Source organism: Silurus aristotelis, assembly GCF_946808225.1.
Source record: "Silurus aristotelis genome assembly, chromosome: 21".
NCBI lineage: Eukaryota > Metazoa > Chordata > Actinopteri > Siluriformes > Siluridae > Silurus > Silurus aristotelis.
In genome coordinates, this window is record NC_139594.1 from 11,968,816 (window position 1) to 11,990,016 (window position 21,201).

At 37.5% G+C, this 21,201-nt stretch overlaps 1 protein-coding gene across 6 annotated transcripts in view; it reads right to left on the reverse strand.

Annotated features, from left to right (window-relative positions):
- Positions 1 to 14,102, reverse strand: part of kcnq4 (potassium voltage-gated channel subfamily Q member 4) — a 53,926-nt gene extending 39,824 nt beyond the window's left edge. For 5 of the 6 annotated variants that reach the window (XR_014530659.1, XM_083524133.1, XM_083524130.1 and 2 more), the window contains exon 1: positions 13,298 to 14,102. Coding sequence is in view for 5 of the 6 variants with exons in the window: in XM_083524133.1 (XP_083380259.1) it covers positions 13,298 to 13,590 (293 nt within the window). In the remaining variant the exon portion in view is untranslated. The remainder of the gene's footprint in view (positions 1 to 13,297) is intronic. The other variant, XM_083524132.1, reaches the window with a different exon arrangement.
- Between the last annotated feature and the right edge of the window lie 7,099 nt (positions 14,103 to 21,201).

Genomic DNA, 21,201 nt, shown 5'->3' on the forward strand with positions numbered 1-21,201 from the left:
GTTCCAGTAGATTTTAGTGTGTGCTTGTAGACATTTGTGTTCATTAGCCACAAAGGGTGTTAGAAAAGTCAGGTACTGATGGAGATGAGGTGAGGAGGCATGGGGAGGAGTCAGCATTCCTATTCATCCCAAAGTTTTTCAGTGGGGTTGAGATGAGAGCCCTATAGAAGGCCACTCAAGCTTTTTCACTTAAAACCATGTAAACCATATCTTCATATAGCTCACTTTGGGCACAGGGTAATTGCCATTCTGGAACAGAGTTAGGTTTCCAGAGACATCCTATACAATTGTGTGCCTCCAGCTTTGTAGTAACAGTTTGGAGAAGAACCACATATGGCAGGAAAGGTCAGGTGTCCCAATACTTTTGTCCATATAGTGTATGTGAGGGGCGTATGTGAAGATGTATTCAAGCATATTTGCTTGTCCATCCAGACCATAAAATTCTAAAACACACACACACGAACATACACAAACACACACTCACTACGTGCACACAAAGCAGCCACTGTCTGTTAAACCAAATTCATGAGACAAAAACATTACCTCAGTGCTCCCTGTCACAGCACACAAACCCAGAGCCAAGCAGGTTATACAGCAGCTGCAGCAGATGTTCATCCCATCCTGCAGGACACAAGCAGCTCTACAACACAGTACATTGCGCTGAATTTGCAGACTGCTTCACATCAAAGACCTAATAATTAGTCCATAGCTGAGGATTCTAATGCTTGCCTATGTGACAATGTGCAATCAGATCTACGTTGCATTCTGTTCTGTATGTAATCATTTAAATAATAGAATAGAATAGAATAGAATAGAATAGAATAGAATAGAATAGAATAAGAGTAACGTATATTGTTATTCTTATTAACTTTGACTGCATTTTGTTAATATATTCTTAATTTCTAGCATTTAACTTCAGCATAAATATTACACTAATAAAAATATATTCATTTCATATTTTATACAGATTGTATACAAAGTTTTTATAAAACATAATTTAAAAAAATCATGAAATGTTAGCCTCTTCGTTGATGACAAATTGTGCAATTATATACGGGGTTCACAAATGTATATAAGCACGCACACTTACTTGCACAAACATTGTGAAATTTATGGCTCGATGACACCAAGTGCTGTGCACAGTACAGACTCACGTGTGCTTTAATGGAGAATGAGCTGCTGATGTGGTATTTATGGTCCAATCAGGCTGACCTTTAGGCAAAGCTTTCGCTCTCTATTCTCTCCTAATGGAAACTATTAACACAGAGCGAGAGAATCGTCTCCTGGAAAGGGGACACGGAGAGATAGGAATTCACTGCACTGTGATACTGAAATTAATCATCAGTAAATGCATAGAAAGTGGCGTTTTGACGGATAAGCATGAGCATGCCTAAATAAACCTCGAATTATTAATAGCCATTGCATTATACAATATATATGGATAGTTCAGCACAGATGAAAGTATATATTAAGTCATTATGTAGTTAAATACAATAAAAAAATAGATAAACAAGTATGAAATTTATTTCTGGAAATTACTAATCTTGTTTACCTCACATTTTATTCCTGGTTTTACTGGCTGACAAAATATATCGACTGTAGACTACAATTACTAAAAAATTACAACTACACAGATATACATCAACCAGGTTCAAGTGTGTGTGTGTGTGCGTGAAGTAGACACGAACGTATTCACACACACACACACACACACACACACACACACACACACACACACACACACACAAATGCCAGACTCACGAGTGAGGAGCAGGGAAAGTCGGCCCTTATAAATACGCCTCTATATTATGAATTTGTTTTAGTGCTGTCTCCATGGTGAGGTTTCCCCACATGTTTATAGAACCTGCCATTATAAATTAAAGCGGTCCTAACAACACTTAGGCCATACATAAAGCTGCAGCCTACCAGCAAACGGAGGGTAGACAGAGAGAAGGAGACAGACAGAACGAGAGAAAGGATGGGAACAGGCCAGTAGCAGTTATGATTGAGTTTAGAGTTTGACAGGGGTTCCCTATTAGGGTAAGTGGTCTGATTCTGTGTCGTGTCCTTCTTTTAAATTATAATGCACAAAGACTTGGTGGATTTACTGTCGGACGTCGGAGAAGCAACAAAACAACCAGCAATGCAATTAAAGCTAATCTAGCCTTGTCTTATGTGTAGCAAAAAGTTCAATGACAGTGCATAGACAGGAATGCCTCCATGTTGTCTAGTTTTTTATGTTGCAAATCTGTACACCATGCATACCATTAGAATATTCACACAATGGGCACTTTATTAGGAACACTATCTAAAACTGGGTAAAATTTACTTTTGCACTCAAAACAGGTCTCAGGTCTTTGAGTCAGAGATTCTACAAGGTGGAATATTCCCCAAATAAATGATTATTACATCTAGATCTCTCCAGAGGTGTAAAGGAACGAAGTGCAAGTACTTGCAGTACTTTACGTCACAATTTATTTTGTATCTTTTTACTTTTACTTTCTCATAAATTTTTTACACAAATATCTGTACTTTCTACTTCTTACATATTCCAAACAGGTTTGTTATTTTAGTTGTAATCTATTTGATGACATGATCCAAAAAATTTCTCTCATATCCTGGATACATTCATTAGGTAACTTTTGTATTAACATATAAATCTGATGTGAGCGTGACACTAAAAAAAGAAGTAGTAAGTAGGTTGTAGTAACGGCTACTTTTTACTTAAGTACATGCCAGAGCCCAAACTTCTTTACATTAACTTGAGTAAAAAAAAGTGTAGTCAGTGCTTTTACCAGAGTCTTTTAAAACATGAGTATTTGTACTTCTACTTGAATGAAAGATGTGTGTACTTTTGCCACCACTGGATCTCTCATATCAGTCCTGCACAGAGAAATGCGCAGTACACAACACTGTACATATATAATTGTGACTCGTGATTTGCCTCTGAGTTTGAGCGTGCAGGTAAATCAAAAAATTTACCTGAAGCAAATAATTCGCTCCTGTCTGAAAAACCAAAATTAGTGAGGAGGAAAACGTTTTAGTGCAGAGGATTTCAAGAAAGAAAACCGGAAATATTGCATATGTGCTCACATTTGTGGAAAGAAAATGCTTTTTCTGCTTTGTTTGCTTCAAAATTGTAGTCTGCAATTTGGCCTGTAGTTAGCTAAATCTAACTTTTCCTTTCAACTCAAACGCATTCAAAATTTCCCTTTAGTAACCCAATCAAAAGCCCACCTTTAAAACAACAACCTGATCCACAGGGTAATCGTTCTTTGCTTGTATGTATCCTGGTGGCTCTTTCTGTTTAAAAATAAATTTAGCAAAGGCACAATGTTTGTGCTAAACTGATCTGGTATCTGAGCCTTACAGACAAAAATAGTCTTACATAAACATACAGTAGATTACTACAGATTAGAGGTGTTCACCCTGGTGTGAATAATGCCCTTCATAATGAGATTTGTATCCATGTTTTATCTCTTAAAGTATCAGACTCTGTTAACAGACCTAGTAAATATTAATTAAAATAATTTAGTGAAGTTTTGGTGACCTTCTTTTGGTGATTATTATGTAAACCAGACACTTTAAGCACTTTAGTCTTTGGATAGTGTTTCCTTAGAACAGGAGGAAACTGTGTAATGTAACAAATTCTAGAGATGGTAACCCCTGACTTAGTCCTATATTTAGAATTAGCAGCTAGTGTATTTAGTGTATTAGCATATGGCAGTTCATCACAGTAATAGAGCACAACAATAAACAGAGCACAGATGACACTCATGCCATAAGAGAAAGAAAGCTTTTGTAAAAATCGCAGTGTGACTACCTGGAGTTGTAATATATGAGTGTGCTTACAGCTTACATTCATCATTATTCTTGAAATCTAAAACCAGCCACTGTACATCTTGGGAGAGACAGGCTGTCCCAAGAGGAAACATTTCTGCTCAGAAAGGAGAAATGAATCTGCCTTATCACCTCTCATCGGGACTTCACCGGCACGACAAGGACAAATCCATGTGTTACTTTGTCTTTTACTGCCAACCATTCGTCGAGTGCATTTCCACCTTCTCTTATACACTTTACTCTCTCAGCAACTCACTCTCTCCACCGACCTCAGTGCTAGCTGTCGCTCAGGTGTTCCCCAATTGTACCTTTATTCCATGAAGTAGGGAGGGTTCAAGAAGCTAATTAGGTTAAAGCTATGATCTGCAGAGGCAATGAGAGAGAGAGAAACAGAGAGAGAAACAGAGAGGGAGAGAAAAGGAGAGAGAGATCCCTGTACAGGGAAACCACAATGATCAATGTTGCCAGGAGGCCAGTCCAAATAAACAGAGGCAAAATCCACCATCAGGTTTTGTCATGCAATAAGCCAATGTGAAATCAAAGCAGAGGAATGACACAGTGCAGGCCTGAGCACCTGTTCTTCTAATGTACTCAACACTTCCTGTGTATGACTTTTACAATTAAAAGGAGTTTATGACAAGCATTTCAGCCAAGTGTTGTTTAGGCCAATCTCCATGTTTCATATTGTGCAAACTCAGAATACACTTAATACAGCACATACTTTTTTTTTCTATTTCAAACAACAGAAATCATTTTTACACTTTGTTTTAATGTGTATTATCACTGGAATCCTCAGCTGCAGTTGTAGTCTTGGGGAATATTTCTGGTTAATAGTGTTTGACAGCTTGATTTCCTGTCAGAATAAAGTCACTGGTTTCAAAGATTAAAATATTTATTATGAAACTAAAGAGGTATCAAATAATAATTAAGTAGAAAGATATAACCGCAACTTCTATTTAATTATGATTAACGCTTCTTATTTGTTTGATCAGGGGCTTTGTGTGCAGAATGTGATTAAACACGTTCGTAACAACGCTATACAGCCGCTACACTTGCATAAGTGGTGTAGAAATAACAATGCAGAAATAAACAATATCTAATATCAGGAGCAGTTCATGAATATGAAAGGATGAATGGCATCTTGAAAATAACATTTTGTCTTGTAACAGTCCAACTACACAATTATTTCTTTTGACTTTAAAAGATGTGAAGTTGAATATCTTGCTTAAAAAAAGCTAGTTAAATGTAGTTTCGATCCTACCCAGTCATGGGGAAATGAGGCCTAGTGAGCAGGAAAGAAATCATTTCAGGTTCTAGGGTACATAAATCCATAATTCTGATTTGTACAAAGAATCAGCTACTCCCAATATATGAGTTTAACTCTAATCAGCAAAACAGGCAAGAAAAAACAAACTTTAAAATGAAAAGACTAAACTTAAGAATGAAATGTGCCTGTACTGTACATGTCTAATCTGCAATCTGTATTCTTGGTCATTCCAGCATTAAGCATTTATTTGAAAGCAAATACACAACATTTTGCCATCGGGAATTGCAAGGAAACCATCCTCTACTGTTCCTGCTTCAACCTCGAGCAAGCTTTCACATTCAGAAAGGACAAAGTGAAAGTTTCATCAGGAAACGTCTGAGCCCCCTGTGCTCTTGTGAAAACTCAGACATGCTGGAGCCAAAGTAGACCATTTGAAGCATTGTGTATAGAATTGGGATTCATTACGATCCATCAACAATCACAGAAGAACCACATTGATGCGCCTTGAATCGAAATCGCATGGAAGCATAGAAGCTTAAAGGTTTCCACTATATTTAAAATTGTGCACTACACTCTAGTCAACTGACGGACACGTGAGAAGCAGGAGCTTTGCGCATAATGATGTACCAGCCTACCCTTTTTTTTTCCCTGGGATGCCACAGCTCCAGAGGCAGTTAGCTGTAATCCCACCAAGTCATCTGCTCTGCATTTATTCAATCTATTTACTCTGACACTAATCTCAATTCTTGCTTAATTAGATGTTAGCGTTCATACACATCATGAGCGTGGGGAACGATTTTGTTTTTCCTTAAAGGGGCAGCTGTTTCCCTGACCTAATCTGGAATGCTGTATTGTTGATAATGACAAACAATGAAGAATCAAAACATCTGAGATAGGAGCAAAGATAGCAAGAGAACGTGTTCTGAACACACACCTCAATTATCTCATTCTGCTGAGCTTATTCTTTCAGTCACACACTCCGGAAAAAGCCTACCTTAATCTCCACTCTACACTTAATGTCCACTCTACTCTTAATCTCCGATCTGGTATTCATCACCATAAACATTGTGAATGTCACATGACACTCTGGATATTGGATTTCCCCATGATACCCAGTAGTCATTTTGTTTATTTAATTTATAATTGCAAAAAAATTCATTTGACCTGATCACAGGAATTTACCAATCAGAAGATTGGACCCGGGAGGCTGTGTGATTGCTGAGGCAAGGCAACTTATAGTGTAGCATACTCTGCATCTTAGGGCTCAATTAAAAACTGCATGAGAAAAAGAGATAATGGGGAGTAAAACCGACAAGGGAGGAACGAGTGATAACCAAATAAGGAACTCCATAATGGCTCGTAATTTACACACTCCACTGCTGTGAACAATAAAACAAGCGAGGGTTGCAGGTTAAATGGAGATGAAGTGCAGAAACTGTTTAATTTACACCTACACAACGTTTATGATCTCCTTAATCATCAATAAACAGAAATTCAGATGCCTGTATTTATCAGACCAAAAACAACATTAGGAGTGGGAAATTTTGAATATTAATTATAAGAAGAAAGATCCAGATAGGAAGTGGTGTTTGACTTTCTACATGTTTAAAGTTGACTTTAAATGAAGATTTACATGTACAATGTGAATAATTTGAATTTGGAAATAACTACTGTAATGGAAATAATAGATATTTTTATATGTTTTATTGCCTAAAATAAAGTTGTGTAGTCACGTCACATGTCTACTGGCCAACTACATGGTTTTGACGGCTTCATAGGCAGTTCTTCTTTGTGTGCAGAAGAACAAACACAAGGAGTAAACAGTATACAAGCACAGAATGTGTGTTTTTCAGGTTTAATGAGCATAATAGTATGTGTTAAATATCAAAATCGGACTTTGATTTTATTACTATCGTACATGTGTTATAACAGGTAAAGGAGCCAGGACAAAACTTAAAACCTATTACACACCTTTGTCTGAAAAATAAATCTCTCTGTTAGCTGAGACAGATTCAGGGTCTGATTAAACAGGACAAAGCTATCAAGTCAGCACACTTGCATGGGGTAACAGCATTCTTTCTATTTATAGGCTTCTTCTGTGACACGTTCTACTCTACTGACCTGAGATTTTTGTGTTATGCTCCATACACACTTACACTCTGACATACACACACACGCACACACAAACACCTGTAATTCAGCCTCTCTTTAGACCAGCATGGTATTCAAGGCTCATTAACATGGACGGCTGGCAATCTGCTCCATCCCTGTATCTGACAGACTCTATCATCTCCTCTTGTGCAAGAGTGGCAGCCCATCTACTTCTTCATGTATTAATAATGAGGGTTTAGGATGATGCTCTCAAAAACAGAATCGAGCTCAAATGGACTGACATGAATGTATTATCAAAAAGGTTAAAAGCAGGCACGAATGGCATGACAAAAAATGTGCAAAATACCAACAACAAAAAAACTGAACTTGTGTATAGTGTGTATCACATTAAAAAAAGTACTGTAAAAAGAAGAAGATCAGAATTACGGATAAGTGGCTGGATTGATCCATCATTTTGAAAATAGGATCCTAATGTTTTATTAGAAGATATTTAGAGCTTTTTAGACAACATATAATATTAAATGTAGTCACTTAGGTCATCCATATAAAAACAGAATATAGAATAATCATTTTTTTATATAAAAAATATAAACATATTTTTATATTCAGAACATTCAATATATTTTCATTTGATGTAAATATTTTTTTCTTATTGAAAATATATATTTTAAACATTAAGACATTAAGCATGATCATTAAGCTTAAAAATTCTGTTATCTGGGAGAGAAAAAATGTGAAAAATAGCAAAGCATTAAGTCTTGATTAAGTTCAAAAAAGAAATGTGTAAAATGTATCTATTTATTTCTCCCCAAACTATGTTTACAGTGATTAAGACTCCAGTCATCTGCCTCTCAAATCTCTGGGTAATCTCAAAAAGAAGTCCAGACCTAACAACACTCCTGGCACTATGGGAAGAAAAAATCAATGACCTTCCCAATAGAAGAGGATTCTATGCCGATCTGATTCTTGATTGCTGAGTAATGTCTTTAAAAGCAAAAGCAATGCATTATTAAAGAGCATAACAGCAAAGCAATCATGTAAGCCTCTTTTATACATGTACCTCTTTTCTGCTTGTACCCAAGGAACATGTTTAATTTTATATATATATATATAAAAGTTAGTTCAAATTCAAACAATGCTGGCTACACTTTGGGAGATGTTTTTAAGCAGGGAGTTATTTCTGACCAAATGTGTTTGGGCATATTAAAATGAATACAGAAGCCAATCGATTTTTTTGAATTCTCTTTAACATTACTTGACCCAAATATTATTCAGTGTAATCTGCCATTTTGGTCATTGATCATTGGAAAAAACTGTTTGGGGTGTTTTTTTTGGTTTTTTTGCAAAGGTTGTGGTGCAACACTAACGACGTGGGAATTCTATCTGCTGGCCAATCATCACACAAGGCATGAAGAACACAACATGGGTGACTTCAGACAAAAAAAAATCATATCCGATTTACACACAGATTCATTAAATTAAAAAAGGACAGACTTGATACCACTGAAAATAACTAGTTGTTTTAGGCATTATCCATGACAGTCAAAAAAAGTATTGGATAAACTTGCACAACTATATTCACTGTCAGAATAGGATAGAAAGTTTGCAACAAATAAGAAGGTTTTATCTGTTTGGTTAAAATGTCTCAAGAATATTTGAAATAACCTTTCAAAAGTCCTGTATCTAAAAAATTAGCTCTTCACCAAGATACACCTATATACCACCAAGGCCACAATTATCTTTTTTTATCATATATGCTTTGACACTAAATACAAACAACCCTCTACATGAGATAAACACTCTCTTTTAAAGCAGGTTGCCATGTGGCACTGTAAAGCCTTTTATTTTATGTTTTATTGGCTGCTGTTCGTCACAACCTTCCTGTTTACATCTTAACATTCTGGTTAGGGTTCAGGCTGCAGTATGTGACCTACAAAAGCTTTATGTGTTAAGGGTCATTTGAAGACATCATGCGATTTTCTATATGTGGTGTGAAGAGAAACAGATGAGGCCCACGGTTTGAACCTGTGTTCTAGTTTTATTATTGGAATCTGCTTAATTTTCTTGCCAGGTGAGCATGTTGTGCAACCCGGCTTTGAACTAAACACACCAAAGAACTTAATGCAGTCTCTACTGTTACACTGAATAAAGGTGAATTCTGAATCTCCAGGGTAAACAACAACAAAAAAAAAAAAACTTTTATCACACAAGAAATCACACTCTACTTAAAAATTAAAAGAGGTACAAATTCCTTTCATGTCCTATCTGCTTCTCAACTATAGCACATTTTCAGCTTCGTATTAACCCGCTTGATTTGCTTTAACTCCAAAAGTGCTTGGTTAGTCTTTGTTAGACATGACATCTCTACAGCTGGACTTGTAATTAAAATAGAAACCACTTTGAAGGACATGCTTGAAATAGGTGAGTCTTTTTTGTTCAACAGCTGAAACAGAGCAAGAAAAAGTGCACTTGCACGTGGAATAATCTTCACCTCTTTAGTTTCCACGGCTGTGCCAAAAAGGAGCACCGTAAGAGAGCATTCCCTCCATCTGCCGCCTTCTCAAACACTTAATTAAGTGACTGAGACATTTACATTCGCTGCTTAATTGCGAATTCACTTAAGTGATCAAGAAACACTTCATGCCTGAGCTTCAAAGTTCGGTGCTGAGCTCTGTAACACAAATAACAGTTCACGTTTTAAAAGCTAATTTAAGGAATTAACACGCACTGCTGAGCGAAGCTAGGACATCCTCAGCTGTAATTATATCTCAGGTAGACAAAGGCACACACTGGGATTTAATGCACCGCTCTTCAGACACCAGTTATAAATAAAGAACTTCCTGCCAATTCCTGCCAAATATTCTTGGGTCCACAAATACACTATGTGGTAGTAAACACATTATTTGCTCCTCTGTAGTATTTTGGTGCTCATTTGATCTGTGCAGATTTTTTTTCTGATCCCAAAACATGAAATGAATTTTGTTATGAAAATGGATTTATTGACTCTGAAAATAGTTTTTCAATTCTGAAATCCTTTTTTTAATACAAATATATTTTGTGCCACATATTCACACTGGTAGTACAGTAATTTTATGTCACAGGAGTGACAGTTGATTAAATAAATAAAATTTTTGTATCATACTTTTTGATCATTGCCAAAGTCCTGCAGTATAAATGGATTAAAAACATTATTACATGAAAGATGATCAACTTAAGTGTGGTGACAAGAACTTGTTATCGGGCTGTGTCACGCCACACCGACATGTTTGTTTTGCTGTAACAACTCACCCTGATGTGCTTTACTCCTTATTTATTAGGTATCAAATGTGTATCATTTACAGTTCAACTCACTTTGTTGCAGTCTGGATTTGTAGCTGCTCTGGTGTACTTACACCTAGTCTAGTGCATTTTCTCTCTTTTGGATACTGGGGTCAACAGCTCATCAAATGACTAGACTGTTTATGAGCTCACGTTTGGGAAACAGCACCAGCTACAAATATATATTGTGATTTTAGACCTGGCACATATGGTTGGGATTATTTAATCAAATCAATTAATACTTGAACATCCCTGTCATAGTACACACGAAAAAACTAAATATTTAAATATAAAGTAACGCTATTAATGGATTAATTTTTTTGTTTAAAGACTTTGGAGCAATGCAGGGTTTACTTACTGTAACTTTAGGATCAGTTTATAAGCGCAAGACTGTGTGTGTGTGAGAAGAGAGAGAGAGAGAGAGAGAGAGAGAGAGAGAGAGAGAGAGAGAGAGAGAGAGAGAGAGAGAGAGAGAGAGAGAGAGAGAGAGAGAGAGAGAGAGAGAGAGATGCTGTTTCTGTATGCTGTCCTCTCTTAGGTTTTCACAGATGTAAACAGATAGTGACAGACAGCATGGTTTGTTTAAACTCCAGTAGGTGAGGCACTGCAGACTGAACCCTCTCTGTTTCTGGATAAATTGCAAGACCCTTTGAGGAGACTGATAGTAATCACAAGCGTATCACAATTGTACTGTGGGCAGCCTTTTGTGACTCATAGTTACTATTAGTTACTAAGATAACTGACGTTCATTCAGAAGAAATTCAGTTATGGATATTCACTGCTACAGACACACTATAAGCAAAAGTACTTCTAGCTGTCACACCTGTATGTGCTTGTCGGAAATCGCAATTCAGATATAATCCCTTTACTGTTAGAATGAACTCTTCTGAAAAATATTTAAACTAAATCATGGAATGTAGCTGTAGGGAGTTCTTCTATTCCTAATTTGCCGTTTCATGTTGTCATGGACCTCGTTTTAAGCTCAGTGGAAGGGTAACACACGTACAAGTTTGGCCTTCTAAATTCTATTGAATGAAAATTATAACGTGACAGCAGACAAATATCCCAAACAACAATCCTATACGGGTGCCCATGGCTGCGTTTGTTTTTATTTGTTTGTTTGATTATTATTCTGCACAAATGTGCAATTCCATTTTTATTTATTTATTTTTTATTATAAATGTGCAACTGGAAGCTTCTGTCAACAAAGCCAATTCCTTGTAAGTGCAAATTATACTTGGCAATATAGCATTTTTTAATTCTGATTCTGAAATTCTAATAAATTCATTGAAATGTACGTGATAAAGCCATCATATAAGATATGATCAGAAAATATCCCATTAGCCCGTGTAGATGACCTTAGTAGCCTTTATTTAGGCAGCGCTGTGCTTAGTGAAGCACAGCGTGAAGGGCAGACTTGAGTGTGAGCAATCACAGAGAGAAATAAAACTTTAGAACACAGTGAAACTTATGGAGATCGTTACTTATCTACTAGTGGATTATTACTACTTTTTGGAAGGAAGCAAATTGGTGATTTTTATGCTATTAATACTGTACAATATGTGGTTACAAGGTCACACAAGGATTATCAAACTGTAAGTGTACTGCTGTTGTACTCTTCATATATATATATATATATATATATATATATATATATATATATATATATATATATATATATATATATATATATCATAGCTTATGACCTATGGTATACTGTTTCCTGCATTTGCAAGCAAAGAAAAAATACTTGACTTTGTACTGGAGTAGATGTGCACTCTCCCTCATGAGCAGGAGACCCATAAGTCAGATAAAGCCATCCAGGATTGATATGCTCTTAACTGCAGCAGACGAGCTCCTAATAGGCCAGTGAAATGTACCATAACTGCTGACTAATATATGGTCTAAACAACCAAGTAGACGAAAGGATATCAAAGTGTGGATGATTGACAGCGGAGAGTTCACCTCCATCAGCAGGTTCTATACTGTATACAAGCTGTATGAATCTAAACATGTAGGTGTACATTTAGTTTACAGTAAAGTGTTAAACTTCTTTATTTTCTATGTGAATGAACTAATGTATAGTTTATGATGTATAAGATAAATTATGCATTCAGTGCTGAGCATGGAGCTGGAGCAGTTCTGAAATGTTTTGATCTGATCTGCTGAACTTTGTATACCATTAAAGTGTGTGACGACTGACACAATGCAGAAATTGCATGAATGCAAAGAGCAAAAATGATCTTAAAGTGAATGCTGACTCGATTAGAGAAACGTGCAATTTGAGATCAGAAAATACTGTCAGAATTGTCTCGAAAAATAATGGGGAAAGTGTTGCAGAATAAACAGATATAAATGTGACTTTCTTATAAAACATGGGTTTACTTTGGGAACTCTGTTTGCTGTAAAGCTTTAGATTGCACAATACAAAATGTGGTGCAGAACGTGCAAATAACTCGAGATGAATGAGTTGTAGAGAGAGCTGAGTGCTGTAAGTACTCTTGTACGGATGGTGCACTTGATTTCTGGGATCTTCCAATTCCAGAAGTGTCACTGAATCCAGGTGAGCGCGCGGCAGGTGTGCAATTTAGTCTAACAGCCTTTTTTTTCTTGCTGCGAGTGCAGAAAGGATGCTCCACATTCCTGTCTTCGCGGATATTATTTATCAGCGCGACACTTTTTTTTTTCCCTCCCCCAGTCAGGTGCACTACAAAGAATGCCAAATCGAATTGCGATTATGAGTGAATAGAATTGACTCACATGAACGCGTGGTAGATGAAAGCGCATCCTCGCGGTCTCTCCAGCACGTTGTAGAGGCAGTTCTGGATCTTGCGGTAGCGCTTGCTGGAGGCAGACACGGTGGCTCGGGGGCCGGGGGGAACGGGGTACGTGGTTCCCAGCAGGCCGGTGCGCTGTGAAGGCGGCGCGCGCTCAGGACTCGGAGGCTCGGTGTTGACCGCCGCCAGCGCCACAAACTCCACGCGCCGGTCGTCGTCGGGCGCCGTGGGAGCGAGCATCCTCACACCGCCGTTATTGGACGGGCCACCCAGCATGCCTTCTGCTCGCAGGACAACGCGTTAGAGCCGCACTGGATCTCAACTCTCACACAAAAGCGCCATAAGTGTTGAGATACCGTCTTATTATTACATTGTACGTATAGAGCGAGCGGAAAAATAAACCGGCGCGCGCGTGTCAGAAGACCAAAAGAAGTTCTCTTAAAAAGCAATTATCTTAAAAGCATGTTAATGCGCGGTGAATGCAGCCCGGAACGCACCTGCGCGCAAAGCAAAAGTTGAACGTTGAAGTGAAAAGTCATCCGTGCGGTCACGGGGAGCTGCTGATCTGGAGATCCTGAGTATCTGATCAAAACAGCGCCTGTGCATGCTGAGCCGTGAGCTCCGAGCTCCGAGCACAGAAGACGGCAACCTTCTGGTCCTCCACACAGGAACAACCCTGGAGACAAGTTGCGTGAAACATGTTCAAGCGCGCGGACTCAAGAGCGCTCAGTGGAAACACTGGAAAGTTTGGCAACAGCGTTTGGTGACTCCCACGTGCACCATGCTCAAACAAAAACACCCCCCCTAAACACACACACACAGCGCGCGCACAAATAAAATTCCACACTATCAAGATGTTGCTCTGTGATCTTCTCTGTCTAGGTCTTCACTGAGAGCGCTGCACACTGAGTCCACAGGGACAAGCCCACTCAGGTGAATCAGACCTCGAGAGAGGACATTTTCACTAACCCCACAATACTTACTTTATCCTCATGGTCAGGTTTCTCTCTCAGCTCTTTGGAGATCCTTTACTACTAAAGTGCTTCTCACTTACTCATTATATAAACGTGCTCAATAATATTGGTTTCAATATTGCCTGTATGGGGTGTTCCATTTTTGAGTTTTTCCACCAACACAACCCTATTTGTTCCATATTGACATGATATTTATATACACCATATGGATTTAATTGTGCAGTCAGGGAAACTAATAAAAACAAAAACATCTGTTATTTCATCCAGGTTGCATTGGATCTGGAGCCAATACTGGGAACACTGGGAGAGAGGAAAATACACCTTGACTGAGACGCTGGTACACTGTAAGGGGAAGAAAGTACTGGACATCTGAATCTGGAAAACCAGGTTTGAGGAAACTGGAGGAAACCCACATGAACATGAGGAGGACATCCAAAGAAACTGTGACCTGAGCTCAGGATTAATCTAGTTTTAGACCTACAGTATGAAATAGCAAAGTTATGTTCTTCTCCACCAAGTCAGCCTCTACCAAACTCAATGAATATATAAGTGTTGGCTTATGATTTTCACCACTGTAAAAAAAATGCCTCATTCTATTATCAAAGCTTTATATACTGATCAGGCATAAGATTATGACCACATTCCTAATTTTATGTTTTATTTTTTTGTTGCCAAAACAGTCCTGACCCGTCGAGTATTAACAGCATTAAATTCTTCAGCTATATGAGCTACAGAAGCTCGTCTGTTGGATCGGACCACACGGACCAGTCTTCGCTCCCCACATGCATCAATGAGCCTTGGCCACCCATGACATTGTTCTTCCACCACTGTTCCTTCCTTGGAGCACTTTTGATAGATTCTGACCACTGCAGACGGGGAACATCCCACAAGAGCTGCAGTTTTGGAGATGCTCCAGTTGTCTAGCCATCACAATTTGGCCCTCATCAAACTTGCTCAAATCCTTACACTTGCCCATTTGTCCTGCTTCTAACACATCAACTTTGAGGACAAAATGTTCACTCTTTGACTTCAATAAAGTTTGGTGTACAAATTTCAAGCCAAGTCAAAAGGTTCAAGAGAGTCAAGGTTTTGCTCTACATAACTCGTCTATATTAGAATGAAATGTCGTTACTGTAGGACCTTCACATGGCACAAACTAAATTAACAGCATGGTACACAGAAATACAAGTAAAGTGCAAATACTGTACAAGACCATGTGAGTGGAGAGCAAAGCACACACTATGTATGCTGGACAATAACTCAGAGCACAGTATGCTACATAAACATCTCAACACAACAATATCGGGTGGAAAGTAGAATTCTGTGTACTGAAAGGTAAAAAAACAAGATAAAAGTAAATTCTCCTTAAGAAGCTCTGTATTTCTTATAGTCGAATTACATTCACATAAAGACACTTCTACACAAAGACACTCCTTATTTATACCTACTTTGTACAATGAACAATGTGTTATAGAGCAATTACAGTATTGGTTCTCTTTCTATGTTTTCAGTATCATGTAATAAAATTAATTAGAGGTGATTCTATGCATGTTTATAACATGGTGCACAAATTTAATTGTCAGAGGTTGAACTCATATCTGAAGAACGTGCTGGGAACATCATTATACAATAGTGTGATCACTTACATGGTAAAACATGTAGGATTAGCATGGATAAAATATAAACACTGCTCCAATGTGGTGCTTATTTGTATTTTTATTTAATACTGCAAATAAATGCCTGAAAAAATATTTAGAATTATAATTAAACAAATAAGATTTTTTGAATTATCTGACTAGGGAATAAATATGATATACAAGTGTTTTAAAAAAATTAATAATGGTGAAAACCTAATAGGTTCAAGACATCCACTAGTGACACAATGATACTGTGACTTGTCTTTATTGAAATGTAATAAGAGCAAAGGCAGATGCCAGTGATGACTTTGTTTTATTAAGTACAACACAAAACAATCTAAATAAAAAAAATAAAAAAAACCAGGCCTGAAAACACCATGAACCATGGACACTAGACAAAAACCACAACGGCTGGGTGCAAAGTTAAGGCAGCTATGATCCCACATGAACCTAAGTACACCAAATCCTTGACAATGACACATGCAGAAATTCCAACTTAAATAGGGGAACTAAAAAGGGATAACATGGAACAGGTGTGAGTGATCAGTAAAAAAAACATGCAGGGGCTGATGGGTAATGTAGTTCATTAATGGTTTTGGCATGACCATTACATTTACAGATCAAATATTTGAATAAACTCACAGTAATCACTGCTTAACAGGGTGGAGAATGTGGAGAATATAACATAAATGATTACTCGGTCATGTTATGAAAAACTTGTTTAATTATCATTAAGTTGACCATTTGGACCATGAGGAAGGTGTTTGATTTAATTGAGATTGGGTTCAAAATTATAGCAAATGTTTTGTTAAAAAACATGAGGCACCAGTAGGACCTTTGAATTGTTTGCCAATTTCAGGACTTCTCATGAGTTATAAGGATCATTTATAGGAATAATTTTTCAGAGACCCCAGAAGATTTCAAAAGAGAGGGTTTCAGGACCAGCTGTGGAAACTACGAGTGAAAAAATCCCATATTGTTTATGCCAAGGCGAGATTATGCTACATAAGCAGGTGGTGGGGATATTCACCGCAGTGGCCTGAATACTGTGAATATAACAGGGTTATGAAACACCCTATACGAATTCTCATTAACAACAAACTATCTGATTGAAATGTAAATCAAAACATAAAAATGTTCATATAAACTAGACAATATTTGTGGCATTTAACAAACCGGTGACGTATGTACCATTTCCACCAATGACTCAATCTCTTTTAACAGCTGTATACGTGTATTAATGGGGAATACCATGCATTAGAATTATTGATTTTATGTACATAATAAAAATAATAACGTTTTTGGATGCAGACTCAAATTCTAATAAATTCACTTTTATTTATGCAATGTTTTTAACAACAGAGATTGTTACAAAGCAACTTTAAAGAAATCCAGATAAAGATGCGAAATGTAAAATATATCCCGAATGAGAAAGTCTGAGGTAGTGATGGCAAAAAAAAACTCTCTGAGGCAACATAAGACAGAAATCATGAGAGGAACCAGAATCGAAATAAAAACCATTCTCATCTGGATGTGAGTAGGAATTTCTCTTCTACATATATATATATATATATATATATATATATATATATATATATATATATATATATATATATATATATATATACATATATATATATATATATATATATATATATATATATATATATATATATATATATATATATATATATATATATATATACAGTGAGGAAAATAAGTATTTGAACACTCTGCTATTTTGCAAGTTCTCCCACTTAGAAATCATGGAGGGTCTGAAATTATCATCGTAGGTGCATGTCCACTGTGAGAGACATAATCTAAAAAAAACAAGAAATCACAATGTATGATTTTTTTAAACTATTTATTTGTATGATACAGCTGCAAATAAGTATTTGAACACCTGAGAAAGTCAATGTTAATATTTGGTACAGTAGCCTTTGTTTGCAATTACAGAGGTCAAACGTTTCCTGTAGTTTCTCACCAGGTTTGCACACACTGCAGGAGGGATTTTGGCCCACTCCTCCACACAGATCTTCTCCAGATCAGTCAGGTTTCTGGCCGGTCACTGAGAAACACGGAGTTTGAGCTCACTCCAAAGATTCTCTATTGGGTTTAGGTCTGGAGACTGGCTAGGCCACGCCAGAACCTTGATATGCTTCTTACAGAGCCACTCCTTGGTTATCCTGGCTGTGTGCTTCGGGTCATTGTCATGTTGGAAGACCCAGCCTCGACCCATCTTCAATGCTCTAACTGTTGTTCCCCAAAATCTCGCAATACATGGCCCCAGTCATCCTCTCCTTATTTCAGTGCAGTCGCCCTGTCCCATGTGCAGAAAAACACCCCCAAAGCATGATGCTACCACCCCCATGCTTTCACAGTAGGGATGGTGTTCTTGGGATGGTACTCATCATTCTTCTTCCTCCAAACACGTTAAGTGGAATTATGACCCAAAAGTTCTATTTTGGTCTCATCTGACCACATGACTTTCTCTCATGACTCCTCTGGATCATCCAAATGGTCATTGGCAAACTTAAGACGTGCCTGAAAATGTGCTGGTTTAAGCAGGGGAACCTTCCGTGCCATGCATGATTTCAAACCATGACGTCTTAGTCTATTACCAACAGTAACCTTGGAAACGGTGGTCCCAGCTCTTTTCAGGACATTGACCAGCTCCTCCCGTGTAGTTCTGGGCTGATTTCTCACCTTTCTTAGGATCATTAAGACCCCACGAGGTGAGATCCTGCATGGAGCCCCAGTCCGAGGGAGATTGACAGTCATGTTTAGCTTCTTCCATGTTCTAATGATTGCTCCAACAGTGGACCTTTTTTCACCAAGCTGCTTGGCAATTTCCCCGTAGCCCTTTCCAGCCTTGTGGAGGTGTACAATTTTGTCTCTAGTGTCTTTGGACAGCTCTTTGGTCTTGGCCATGTTAGTAGTTGGATTCTTACTGATTGTATGGGGTGGACAGGTGTCTTTATGCAGCTAACGACCTCAAACAGGTGCATCTAATTTAGGATAATAAATGTAGTGGAGGGACATTTTAAAGGCAGACTAACAGGTCTTTGAGGGTCAGAATTCAAGCTGATAGACAGGTGTTCAAATACTTATTTGCAGCTGTATCATACAAATAAATAGTTTAAAAATCATATATTGTGATTTCTGGATTTTTTTTTTTTAGATTATGTCTCTCACAGTGGACATGCACCTACGATGACAATTTCAGACCCCTCCATGATTTCTAAGTGGGAGAACTTGCAAAATAGCAGAACTTGCAAAATAGCTTATTTTCCTCACTATATATATATATATATATATATATATATATAAATATATATATATATATATATATATATATATAGAGAGAGAGAGAGAGAGAGAGAGAGAGAGAGAGAGAGAGAGAGAGAGAGAGAGAAGAGAGAGAGAGAGCTCTATAGCACTTCAATAACAGGTAAGAGTGTTAACAGGATCTTGAATATGAGCACCATTATAGTTTTAACTTTAATCCTATAGCATCAAACTGAACCGATTAACTACATAATGATGAAGACTGGAAGGCTAATTGCTCTTGACAAACTGCAATCCAAAATTTACTTCATCGAGTGAATGGCAAAAACATAACAATAACTATGTCAATGTTATTTCCTTAACAATGTTATTTTTCCTTCCCTATTGATCCAAGAAAAAAAACCTTATCAAAGTATTACTTCAAGCAGAAATCTTCTTGTCTTCATGATCTATTGTCCCTGTCTTTCTTCTGCTATAAGAATTAGCTGGCTACTTATTAAAGAATATGTGTCTGTCACTAATATAAAAATACACAATGCAAATAAGACTACAATACAATGGCTGTCAGGCTTCATCCTGAAACTCTGATGGCACTAAGCAGCTGGAAAAGGTATCTGTCTGGACGCAAAAAAGCCAAAACACTCGTCCTGCATCAACAGCCTCTTAACTCCTACAGTAGTAAACTCCAAAAGCCTTTTCCTTCTAATGCAGGCACCAAAAGGGATAAGCAGTAATGGGTCTTGCCTTTGCACACATGCATGGACGCACAGATGCTGCCCTTACTCATCTCCTAAAGAGAAACCGTGTGCTTTTCCCAGACCCTGATGCCATTTTAAAATCCCTCTTCCTCTCAGCTTGCTCTTTACCCTAGATCCTATTTAGCACATGATGCTGTTATTGGGAGAAATGAAAATAAAACACACAGATTCATGCTGAGAGAAGTATTCATGCTGTGGCCCTTAAGGAAGAAGAAAGGTCAAAATGTAATTTAGATGCTGACTAATATTTTTTAAAAGTGGATTTTTCAGGCTTCAATTCTTGTATTTACTACTACTCCGTATCCAAAATGCTCACATTACTCGACCAAACAGGCAGCTATCACTTCAGAGCAGTTTGGCAGTGTGAAAGAATGTAGAGTTACACCTACTATGAAGTTAGACAGACGCACGTCTCTGAACTACGAGTGAAAAGAGAACCTTTATGAGTGCAGCTGTAAGTGTGAAAAGACCATTTGTACTGTACATTGAATCCTTCGCTTGCCAGCCAAAATGCTAAGCACAGCCACCTTACATCACTGGCACCTTCAATAAGCCTACTAGCAAAATACTGAGGAAAAGAATACGTTTCCCTTGTACAGGATCTGACTTAAGGTATAGAGATCAAGTGCAGACCGGGTTCACTACACACTTCAGAAATAAAGACTCATAATGGAGATATCATTGGCCTGTATCTGCTGACACCAGACTAAAACTAATAGTTTGGTCTACAAAAGGGGTTACCAACAGGGCACCAGGTAGCCCGCAAGGACCACATGAGTAGCCCACGGACATTTTCTAAAAATAGATGTTTCCTACTTTTTAAAATTATGAGAAATCATCAACATGATCAGTGTCTTCACATAGATGAATATCATTAATTATTAATAATAACATATAATTAAAGGTAAATTGAGCAAATTTGTTATTTCAGATCAACCTGAAAACTGTGTATTAAACTGGTAGCCCTTCACATTAATCGCTACCCAAGAAGTAGCTCTCAGTTTCAAAAAGGTTGGTGACCCCTGGTCTACAAATTGGTAGACAGACCCAAATAACTATATACAGTGGTCCCACTGAACTTGCAGGGCACAAGTGATCCAATAGACAAATCAAATCATTATTGTAATGTATTAATAGATTTATAACTTCAATTGATATTGCTGGTATATGATGGAGTTTACAGTCATGACTATTGCTGGTTTAAGTGATTCCACATGCAAATACATAAAT